General features: G+C 37.3%; 1 protein-coding gene across 3 annotated transcripts in view; it reads left to right on the top strand.

Moving 5' to 3' along the window:
- LOC127166870 (immunoglobulin-like and fibronectin type III domain-containing protein 1) overlaps window positions 1-12,000 on the top strand; it is a 32,232-nt gene that overhangs the window by 17,942 nt on the left and 2,290 nt on the right. For 2 of the 3 annotated variants that reach the window (XM_051112497.1, XM_051112495.1), the window contains 12 exons: window positions 741-1,115; window positions 3,151-3,275; window positions 3,360-3,504; window positions 3,602-3,895; window positions 5,516-5,812; window positions 5,905-6,084; window positions 6,166-6,294; window positions 6,545-6,853; window positions 6,937-7,022; window positions 7,367-7,559; window positions 9,313-9,609; window positions 10,935-11,261. In XM_051112497.1, coding sequence (XP_050968454.1) covers window positions 741-1,115; window positions 3,151-3,275; window positions 3,360-3,504; window positions 3,602-3,895; window positions 5,516-5,812; window positions 5,905-6,084; window positions 6,166-6,294; window positions 6,545-6,853; window positions 6,937-7,022; window positions 7,367-7,559; window positions 9,313-9,609; window positions 10,935-11,261 — 2,757 coding nt within the window. The remainder of the gene's footprint in view (window positions 1-740; window positions 1,116-3,150; window positions 3,276-3,359; window positions 3,505-3,601; window positions 3,896-5,515; window positions 5,813-5,904; window positions 6,085-6,165; window positions 6,295-6,544; window positions 6,854-6,936; window positions 7,023-7,366; window positions 7,560-9,312; window positions 9,610-10,934; window positions 11,262-12,000) is intronic. The other variant, XM_051112498.1, reaches the window with a different exon arrangement.

Below are 12,000 nucleotides of genomic sequence, written 5' to 3'. Positions count from 1 at the left end.
TCTGTCTCAGTTGTTAATATGTGTTGTTTATTTGTTGGTAATGTACCTGTATTGTGGTGTTAGTCTGTCAGTGTTTTTCACCATCAATGTGTACTATTTCAAATGTAGTGATTTGTTTGGTTTCTATGTCTGTGATGCCATGCTGGGTAGCCCCTCCCACTGTGAAATCTCATTGGCCATATACTGAGCTCTCCATATTGAACATCATGTTCTGATTGGTTGTGCAGCATTTTTGTTTGTGTTTTTGGTAACTATCTCATCATCATCAATAGTAATATGGCCTATAAATCTTGGTCTTGATAATATACTGTACACAGCCTTAAAAAAAAATTATAATAGTGGGGGGGAGGGGAATCACCAGAATAATTATCGTTATGCTTAACATATTAATGCATTTTCCATGGTTGTGTAGATACATAAAAACAAAAACAGTGCACAAAATAACAACACAACAGCAAGTCAGAATATTTGATGCTTTGTGGAGCAGGTTTTTTTGACCAATGAGATTTTATTGTGGATTGAATTACCCAGCATGCAGCACGTTTGGAGGCTCGACCTCGAAAAAATGTTCATTGTTTGCATTTTTGTGATGTTTTTGTCACTTTTTTTTTTTTTTTTTTTTTTTGAATGTTGGTTGTTTTAAGTGTTTTTCTTCTTTTTCTAAATGTTCTTTCCAACCTCTTCATACTAATGTCAATCTTCAAAATCCTTCACCGGCTGACTGAACGGCATGAATGAAGGTGGTGGTAACCCATCATATAAAGAAACACCAGCAGGGTCTCGCAAACCAGCAAAGTCTGGAAAACCATCACGTTCCAGTAAACCATCTGGTTCCGGTAGCCCGTCAGGTTCCGGAAGCCCGTCAGGATCTGAAAACCCTTCAGGTTCCGGAAGCCCGTCCGGGTCGGGTAGCGCTTCAGGTTCTGGTGGCGCTTCAGGTGGGGGGGACCCACCAGGCCCCGGAAAGCCACCAGGTCCTGGAGGGCCATCAGAGGGCCCCACTGAAGTTACAGAGGAAGAAAAAGGAGCTGAAGATGAAAAGGATGAGTCAGCTAAAGCTGACAAGCGTTCAGGCCGTAAAAAACAAGACCCACAGGTTCCAGAGACAGTTGTTGGTAAGAGATGTTTGAAGTTGCACTGAATAATGACATTGCTTCCATGTCAGTTATTCAGAATACTCAGGAATAACTGGGCAATCTCTTGTAGGAGTTCTGGGTCTAATTCAGTAACATTATCTGAACAATAAGCAAAGTTATCCAAGTTACTCCTTTTCCTATGCATGACTATGGAGAGACTTTGGCACATTGTTAATCAGAAAACGTCTTTAATTGGACGTAGGTTGTTATGAGGCATTCAGTTGTTCTGCCACAACATCCCTGAAGGATTTAGTTCTTTTTAAATATTTTACTTAAATTAGCTATCGATTCTGGACGTGTTTTGGATCATCTCACAACATATTTGGGCGCTTGCTAGATAACCTTACACTGAGAAACTTTGTCATTTTCATTGTCTCAAAGGCTCATCATTTAAAGATTATACCCTTAGGTTCCACAGCTATAGAACTGGCTTTGCAAGCATATGCATATTCATATCAGCAGTTCTTGGACATAAAGTGCCTGTTGAAACTTTGTGAGGGCATATCTGATGAGCAAGCTCAAAATAAGTGAGGGATATATTGAGCAAGGCAGGTTGTAATCAGTAACTTTAATAACCTCTTTAATTAGGTTGATTTGAGTAGGCGGGAAAACTTTTTTTTTTTTTTACATAATGCCAGTGGGTGTTGGATAACTTTGTTTACTAAAGAAATAAATCAGTATAAATTGAAAATTCTGTCTTTATATGTTTTTACCCTGATGCCGTTCCAAACCTGTATGTTGTTATTGTTTTTTTTTTTTTCTATGGGAAATGATAATAATAATAATAGAATTGTTTCCATTTATTTTTTTTATTTATTTTGTAAATTATTTTATAGCATATTATTGATTTTATTTATTTGTTTGTTTGTATAAAGCCTGTGGTCAATATAAACGGTCATGGAAGATCTATGTAAAAGTTCTTTATAAATTTAATTTACCAAGCAACAACAAAATACAGGTTTAGAGGGACATCTCAGAGTAAACTGTTCCTTCAAGTAAATTAAACAAAAAAAGTACCAATACTTTTTGTGGAAAACTGTTTGTTTTATTGTCTGATTCCGTAATAAATGTTTTAAAAAAAAAAAAAAAAAAAAAAAAAAAGTAGCCACCCAGATATTTCTTATGCACTTTTTGTGTGTCTGCTGTCTGTGTATATCAGTATGCGCTTGTATTGTCTTCACGAGCTTGCTTGTCTTGCTAAAGGCCAATCACCTCGCTCACTAATCAGAGGAACCAGGACATGATAAGATCTTAATAAATGCAGCCAAATAGGACTTCACAAACTTTAATTACGAGAAGACAAATTAAAGATTTTGTATGCCCTAGAAGACCTGAAAATTCAAGCAGAAGTCATTCCAGCAAGATCTTTCATTGCCTAAACACTTGGCATTCTTCACAAAAACTGACTCTATCAGCATTTACCTGGGGATTTTTAAGCAAATTCTGCACAAGTATCCAGAGAACAAATAATACAAAATTGGGAAAATGAGCGGAAAATATTTATATTAATCTAATAGAATAGCAAACATAGGTTTCCATCATTTTCCCATTAGTATGAAGCTAACAAATAATTACTAATTCAGAGACTTCTTCACCCAAGAGTGATAAATATGTAGTATTAGAATGAAAAAAATGTCTGTACAATGCAGTTCAAAACAAGGCAGGTTAAATGTGTAGCGGCCATTCAAAGATGCTGGCTTTTGTCATCATAATGGATTCCAAGAAGATATGGATTCTAAGAAGTCAGCACTGAAGACAATGGCAAGAATTCATATACCTGATTTATTTTTGGTTTTTTTAGACAAATGTCTAACTTTCATTTACATTTAAATGAAAGTTAATCCATTTTAACATGTGCTATAAAATATGTATGCCTATACTTACAAAGTGTACAATTTCATTGTAGAATTGCTACAGTAGGCCTCAATTAATGTGTGTGGACTACAATTCAAACAGCAATGCATAACCATGCTTGAATTATTAATTACTAATCTTGTTCACAAATCACCTGCAGATCCCGGTGTTCACTTTTCTGCTGGGCTGGAAGACTGCAAAGCTATTGTGGGAGAGGCAGCTGAACTGGTCTGCAAACTTAGCAGTGCTGACTGTAAAGGCGTCTGGTCCAAAGATGGCAATGAGGTATAAAGATGCCATATATATGTATATACAATATATGCTGTGTATATGCATAAATATACATTACATTTTTTAATTTCTCTGTAGATTACTGCCGCCACTGAGGGTATGACTATTAGTAAAGATGGAGCCGTTCACAAACTGAAAATTGCCAAAGTAACTGAAGAATTTGCTGGAAAATATCGATTTGAGGCTGATGGGCGTAAAACCGAATGTGTGATTGCTGTTGAAGGTTTGTTTTGTAATATCTGCTCATGTGTGTTTATGCATATGCAAATGTTTTGAAATGTAACATTTATACTTTTTTTAAATTCTGTTTGTGTGTTAAGATCCACCCAGATTCAGTGACAAGGAAATCGAAGCATTTGCCAAACCGACTGTGATCAAACACAATCAAAGAGCCACCTTCAAAATTCCATTTATTGGCCGTGAGCCATTCAAAGTCCAGTGGTACAAAGATGGTGAAGAGCTCACACCAGACTCTCACTGCAAGATTGAGATTTTAGAAAATGAAAGCCGTCTGCTTCTCTCCAAACTGCAGCGTAAAGACACCGGGGAAATAAAAGTCAAAGTCAAAAATGAGTTTGGCACAGCTGAAGCTATTTCTAATCTAGTTGTACTTGGTGAGTACAAAAAGTAAACTAATTAAACAGGTTGTATTTTTAAAGGATCAGTTCACATCCAAAGGAAAAATTTCCTGATAATTTACTCACTTCCGCATCATCCAAGATGTTCATGTCTTTCTTTCATCAGTTGAAAAGAAATTAAGGTTTTTGAGGAAAACATTCCAGGATTTTTGCGCACTTCAATTAAAAATGGTATGGCAGGGCAAAAAACTCCATCTCATTTTCTCCTCCAACTTCAAAATCGTCTGACACCATTGTTTCACCTTTTTCTTTTATTGTAAAGGGCGTTTGACTTTCTTTGCACGCTCGCTTTGTAAACACTGGGTCGGTACTTCTGCCTACGTCACACGTGACCTTTCCACCGTGACTACGTAATGCATAAAGTCGAGCTAGAGCAACATGTGCTTTTGTGGTTAAAAAGCATATAGTTTATTTTGCTATACATGACCTTTATTCCTGGGCTGGGATTGTGTAGAGCCCTTTGAAACTGTTTTGAAAATGCAATTTTGGACCTTCAACCCATTGGCCACCACTGAAGTCCACTATATAGAGAAAAATCCTAGAATGTTTTTCTCAAAAACCTTAATTCGTTCTGACTGAAGAAAGAAAGACATAAACATCTTGGATGATATGGGGTGAGTAAAATACAGGGGCTACTCCAGAAAACACCTTTTTTTTTTTTTTTTTGCTTCCTGACAATTTATGTCAGTTTTTTTTCTTGTTAATATCCAAGTTAACATTCATAACACTGTTCTGCATAAAAAGCAGATATAAGTGAATATGCAAATTCACTCTTTTGCCAGAAGGTGGCGCTAGAACAATTGAATTATAGCCGTTACATAAAGTAAATGCTACCTTATTACAGGCATATGAAAGTAATATGAAAAAGAAATGCCATCAAAACGTTCCTGGCCAAAATATGAGTTTACAGGTATGATTTAACCTCCATAAATCACACAAAATATTCATTATTATATGAATATTCACATTTATTATTCATCATCATTAGATCGAAACAACACTTGGAATGTTAGCATAAATGTGGGCTATTTGGTGACTGCTAACTGCCTTTATTTTTAAACGTTTAATTATTCATATCTTATTCAAATCACAGCCGTTTAAAGTTTAATGATCACATTTAAGCAATAGGGCGATTCCTATTTTTCCATCCCTGGATTTGAAATTGAGATTTTGAAGCAGCACCTTTGAAGAAACAGGGACTGAATCAAAAACCTTAAGCTGACATACAGATTACATCTATGCAAGTTACTGAACTCCCACTGTATGATGTTACAGAAAGTTGTCTGGTCCAGTTCCTTTCACATATCCGGTCCAGTAAACCATTCACTATAGGCTACTACAATCAGGGCACTGCTGAAAATGAGTGCGAGTTTGTTTACAGCAAACTCCTATATGAACAAATAGTTATTTGAAAAATATAATTTCCCTGCAGCCAGTGGGCCTCCTTCCCAGTATAGGCCCCTGGGCTTCAGCCCGTAGATGCCCCTGGTAAATTATCAGGAAATTTTTATTCTGGAAGTGAACTAATCCTTAATAAGACTGTAGTACAGTTTTGCAACAAAATTACACTCCCTGATAACATTTTACCTAATTTAGATAAACCCACCCCCCCACTTGGACCACTGGAGATCATTGAAGCATCTGCCAACTGCATTGAGATCAAGTGGAGACCACCAAAAGACAATGGTGGTTGCCCTATTAAACATTACATACTTGAGCGTAACCAAATTGGACGCAACACATGGAAAAAGATAGGCCAGATCTCAAGTGAAGCCCACTATAAGGACAGCGATGTTGACCATGGCAGGAGATACTGTTACCGTATCAGAGCCGAGACTGATGAGGGCATCAGTGAACTGATGGAGACTGAAGATGTGCAGGCTGGCACTAAAGGTGACTTACTAAAGAAAAGTAAACTTGTGCTAGTCAGGCACTATCCAGACTAATTTTAATATAAATAACCTCTGAATTGTCTTACTTTCCAGCATATCCTGGTCAGCCATCTGCTCCCAAAATAGCCAGTGCCTTCAAAGACTGCATTAACCTGACATGGACTCCTCCAACCAGCACTGGAGGAACTAATATTTTGGGCTATAATTTAGAGAAACGCAAGAAGGGCAGCAACTTGTGGGGCTTAGTCAATCCACCAGATCAGCCAATCCAAGGTTTGTATCTCACATTTTTACACAAGTTTCTTTAAAAGTACTGTCTGCTAGTAACTTTTACCTCTCAATTCCCATCCACAGGAAAGAAATACGCTGTAAAAGATGTAGTTGAAGGAATGGAGTATGAGTTTCGTGTGTCCGCCATCAACATATCTGGAGCTGGTGAACCAAGCATCGCCTCAGAATTTGTGTTTGCAAGAGATCCCAAAAGTGAGTAATTTCTCAGGTTGCTCATTACCCTCAAAAAGAGAAGAGGATTTCAGCATAAGTATTCTCAAGGCTGTACATTTCGAAAAATGAACCATGGCCTCCTCTCAAAGATATGCAAAAATAGCAGATTTAGGTCAGAATTTTCTGGGCTTCAAAATAACAAGCTAATTTGAACTCCTCTTGCACTTCTCCCTATTTTCTCATTCAACGTTTTCTCATGCAAATGCTTTCGTCTCAATTTTCTTGTCAGAACCCCCTGGTAAAGTCATTGACCTTAGAGTGACTGACTCTAGCTACACTACCTTGTCCTTGTCTTGGACTAAACCAAAAGAAGAGCCTCGTGTTCAGGATGAGGCCAAGGGATACTTCGTTGATGTTAGGCCTGCTGAGAACACAGAATGGGATCGATGCAACACAAATGCCATCATCATGACCTCCTACACTGTAAAGGGATTGAAATCAATGGCCATGTATTGGGTAAGAGTGATCGCCGTCAATGAAGGTGGAGAGGGTGAGCCGCGGGAGCTGGACAACTACATCTTGGCTATGCCTCCTCCAGGTGAATCACCTCATCTACTGTATGCCACATCATAAAACTACTAGATATGCCACATCATTAACTCAATGGTTTGTTTTTCTTAGTGAGACCGAGATTCACCGATTCTAAGATTAAGAGCTTCATGGTGGTCAGAGCTGGAAATTCTGCACGATTTAACATCAACTTTGAGGTAATGGGCAAAGCTAAAACCATACTTTTAGAGAACTTTTATCACACTTTTTGGGAGACAATCATTATATACTGCCTGGGGTGCGAAGGGATGAAATATAACCGCTGTCGTGCAGACTCCTGTTCCCCCTTCACGATTCCTCGGTCAAAATGTAGTGCTGACTTACATCAGCAAATCATTTGGGACTACTAGCTGAATATTATGTCCCCTAATTAATATTCATGAGCCAGGCTATAACATGCTCCCTTCCCATACACTTTTCAGATCATTCCTACTCCCCTCATTAAAACTGTATTTTGCACTGGCCACATCTCCTATACTTGTCCTGTACTATCTTTTCACAGGCTTCCCCATGGCCTGATGTCATCTGGCTTAAAGATGGTGTTCCTGTGTCCAAACGTGTCACTATTAGCAATGCTGAGGGAGGCTCTCAGATCCTGATCCCATCTGCAGATCGTTCCGATACAGGAATCTATACCATCATAGTCAAGAACGTTGTGGGACAAGAGACCTTTAGTATTGAGATGAGAGTTACAGGTAATTTGAGAGAACCAGCGTATGTCTGTGAATCTGTTATTATTAAAGATAGCATCCTAAATGATTTACTACTGTAGCATCACTAAATAGAATTGGAAAAAATGTTTTTGAGTATGTTTTCCTAAATAGTCCCTGTCTGTCACTGGTTGAAAAACAGATAGCCACGCTCCCAACTCACACCATTGGTTAAGTCATGTAGCTATGTTGGGCTAATCGGAATTCTTAAAGCAATGTTTTGTTAGTATTGTACCACAGAGCCACAGTGCTTGTATTTTTTGTATAAATCATCTCATGAATAACTTGTAGTCTCTACATATTAAGCTGGGACTGTAGAAAGTATTTTAACAAAATCAAAAGCCACCAAGGCTGTATTTATGAATACAATAAAATTACAATTAAACATAATTTTTCCCTATTTTAGTATAATTAAAACCTTAATTTATTCCAATGATGGCAAAGCTGAATTTTCAGTAATTTCTCTTTAGTATCGCATAATCTTTTAGAAATTATAATATGCCAATTTTGTGTGCAAGAAACATTTCTAATATTATCAATACTGAAAACAGCTGTGCTACATTTTTTCTGATTATTCTTAAAGGAGAAGTTCACTTCCAGAACAACAATTTACAGATAATGTACTTACCCCCTTGTCATCCAAGATGTTCATGTCTTTCTTTCTTCAGTCGTAAAGAAATTGTGATTTTTGCGGAAAACATTTCAGGATTTTTCTCCATATAATGGACTTCTATGGTGCCCTGAGTTTGAACTTCCAAAATGCAGTTTAAATGCAGCTTCACACGATCCCAAATGTGATTGTAAACAATCCCAGCTGAGGAAGAAGGGTCGTATCTAGCGAAACGATCGGTTATTTTTATTAAAAAAACCCATTTAAATACTTTTTAATCTCAAACACTCGTCTTGTCTTGCTCTCCCTGAATTCTGTGTATTCTGGTTCAAGACAGTTAGGGTATATCGAAAAACTGATCGTATTTTCTCCCTCAACTGCCTCAAATCATTTCAAAATTATCCTACATCGCTGCAGAAGTTCCAACCCAGCAAAGTGAAAATGCAAAGAAGATCAAACACCCTTACCAAAAAAGGTAAAACAGCGATATAGGGCGATTTTGAGGTTGAGGGAGAAAATACAATCAGAGTTTTTTTTTTTAACATACCCTAAATGTCTTGAGTCAAAATACACAGAGTTCAGGGAGAGCAAGACAAGACAAGCATTTGACATTAAAAAGTATATAATTTGTATTATTTTTTATGAAAATAACCATTCGTTTTGCTAGATAAGACCCTTCTTCCTCGGCAGGGATTGTTTACAACCACATTTGGGATCATTTGAAGCCGCATTTAAACTGCATTTTGGAAGTTCAAAATCGGGGCACCATACCAGTCCATTATATGAAGAAAAATCCTGAAATATTTTCCTCAAAAAACAGAATTTCTTTAAGACTTAAGAAAGAAAGACATGAACATCTTGGGTGACAAAAGGGTGAGTGCATTATCTGTAAATTGTTGTTCTGGTGGACTTCTTTAAGTTCCAAATAACAGCATTTTTGAAACAGTAAAAATCTTTACTGATTAAAAGTATTAATTTCTTTCAACAAAATGTTTTTAAATGGCAGTGTAGATTTATACGCAGTTATAAAAACAATATACTCAACCATGCTTGCTCTGTAGAGGAATGCACATCTAATAACCTTGATCTGCCAGTCCTGATGAACTACGACTGATTGTTTTGGTACAGATGAGCCAAAGCCCCCAGGCCCCACAGAGTTGGATGAGAACGTTCCGGGCACGGTGACAGTTTCCTGGGAACCATCCCCAGATGAGAAACGCGATGATCGCCTGCATTACATGGTGACCAAGAGAGACTCCAGCAAGAGGACCTGGCACACTGTAGCAGACCGTATCTTCAACAACCGTTTCACAGCCTGTAACATCATGCCAGGGAGAGAATACCAGTTCCGTGTGTACTCCAAAAATGACATTGGCCTGTCTGACCCTTCAGAGACACCAAAATGGCTAATCACACGCAAGAAAGGTTTGTGATATGGGGGTAGTTCAAAAGTGTAAAAATGGTAAATGCTATTTATACTGGCATAGTTGTAGATACTGTATGCACCAAATATAAATAGCAATAAATAGCATCTAAGTGCACAGATGTAAGTGACAGATGTTATTCACATAAGGTATAAGTAAAATACTACTTGTAATAAGGATAAAATGTCTGAGCACTGGTGGGTGGAGTTGGTCATTTGCAGTCAAATGTACAGTAAATAGACTGTGCCGTTTATAAACTGGTTTATGATGAGAATATTTCAAGTGAACAGCAGCAGAGTTGGCTGACTCAGTAGTTTTCAATTGTTTTCCGCTTCAACACCCAGATTTATGTATAAAGTGGCGACCCAACAAAGTACCAATATAAATAAATGTAAAAAATAAATAAATAAATAAATAAAAAACCCTGAAAATGCATTAATATTACCAAGAACTGCATTGGACCAACAATGTGCAAATTTATAAACATATATTGTATAAGAAAAATGGGCAGTTTTTAAATACATTGTTAACATTCCTTAACTACGAAAGTTAAAGAATAAAATAAGAAAATAAATAAATGAGCTAACAATAAAAGTATTTTTTCACTGTTAGTTCATGTTAGTTCACAGTCCATTAACTAATGTTAACAAACACAACTTTTAATTTTAATAATCCATAAGTAAATGTTTACAATAATACTAACCGATAATAAAATCTATAGAAGTATTGTTCGTTTTTTAGTTTTTGTTAACATTAATGTTATTAACTAATAAAACCTTGTAAAGTATTGCCATATTATTTAATGGACTAAAAATTAAAATTAAACACAAACTAACAATCAACAGATGCATTTTATTGAATAACATTAACAAAGTTCAATAAACACTGTAACAAATGTATTGCAAATTGCTTTAATGTATTGTAGTGTTACCATAATGTCATAATAATATGTTAGTCATATTGCCAAGTGACAGATGAATGTGTGCCAAAAATTTTAATTGTGTGCCTTCAACAACTAATATGGGAAGTGTTTTTTACCCAAACTATACTTGGTTACATTTTATGGTTAGTTGCATTCTATTATTTGCATTTAGCATTGTTTTTCCTTGTTATCGCAACCCTATCAGATCTGTAACCCATTTTTAGATTACGATCCACCAGTTGAGAATATGCATTCTCTGGTCTTACGCATGTTCTGCCACTAGGGGGTGTCTGTTTACTGCACATGCACTGCACACTGACCTTTCAGTTGACCCACCCACCGACATGTCAAGTACACAGCATAAATTAACTGTTTTTTAAACAAACTCCTTCCATTTTCTGCAGAAAAATTCACACTTAACCTCCCTGAGTCCAAGACTTGCAACTTGGAGAATCCACCAAGGTTCATGGTCCCCTTGAAAATCCACACAGCCCCACAAGGCTACGAGTGCTACATGAGCTGTGCCGTGAGGGGCAACCCCACTCCCCATGTCACCTGGTACCGCAACAACGTCAGCATCAACACTGACACCAACTACTACATCACTAACACCTGTGGAGTGTGCTCCATGCTCATTCTCAGGGTTGGAGCCAAAGACATGGGCGAGTATAAAGTCATAGCTGAGAACTCGCTGGGAAGAGCAGAGTGCACCACCAATCTCACAGTGAGAGGTAAGGGCCTACATGAAGAACTCACCTCTCTGGATGAAAATTACACCATTAAGCACCTGTTGACGGCTGAGTTTCCCAAAGCTCTAAGTACAATTTTATAAGTCATACTTTATCCCTAGGCTAGTTTCCCAAAAGCATAATTATCTACTTATTATGTAAAACCATTTATAAGTCTCAGACCTTTTTTAGCTGAAACTGAACTTTTATGAAACTGCCTTATCAAAGCATCAATATTTAGGGGTTCAAACGCACAGCGCTGAAACCCTATTGTAATTGTTAGAATGGCCAAGGATCAGCAATCTCCGTGTAAAACTGATCAAGCAGACCAAACCATAAGCCTTAGAGATTTGAAACTTGGAGGGGTGGTAGTACTCACACCAAGATTAAAAGCACAAAATCATTAATAACTCCTAAAGTGTTCATTGCAGGCTCAAGTGTATTATGTCACTGGAATCCAAAATGTTGGGTTATTTTTTGAAAAACCTACTTGCTAACTAGTCTTAAGTTTCTCGCCCAATCGGAACCAAACCAGTGCAGGAAGATTCTCTGGACAGTGAATATCAATAATTATCAAAAAAAGTTGGACTCGCAAAAGGACGCCAAAACGTTTGAAAGGGGCAGGGCCATTTTTAGTAAAAAGGCTATAACTTTTGAACGGAATGAAATGTCTTCACCAAACTCACAACATGTATGGTCACGTGAAAAAAGTCGCTCATCTTGGCCTCTTGGTGGCACTATA

Source organism: Labeo rohita, chromosome 6, assembly GCF_022985175.1.
Source record: "Labeo rohita strain BAU-BD-2019 chromosome 6, IGBB_LRoh.1.0, whole genome shotgun sequence".
In the NCBI taxonomy this organism is placed as follows: domain Eukaryota; kingdom Metazoa; phylum Chordata; class Actinopteri; order Cypriniformes; family Cyprinidae; genus Labeo; species Labeo rohita.
The sequence above is the reverse complement of the archived record's forward strand: the minus strand, read 5'-3'. Positions and strand labels throughout refer to the sequence as shown.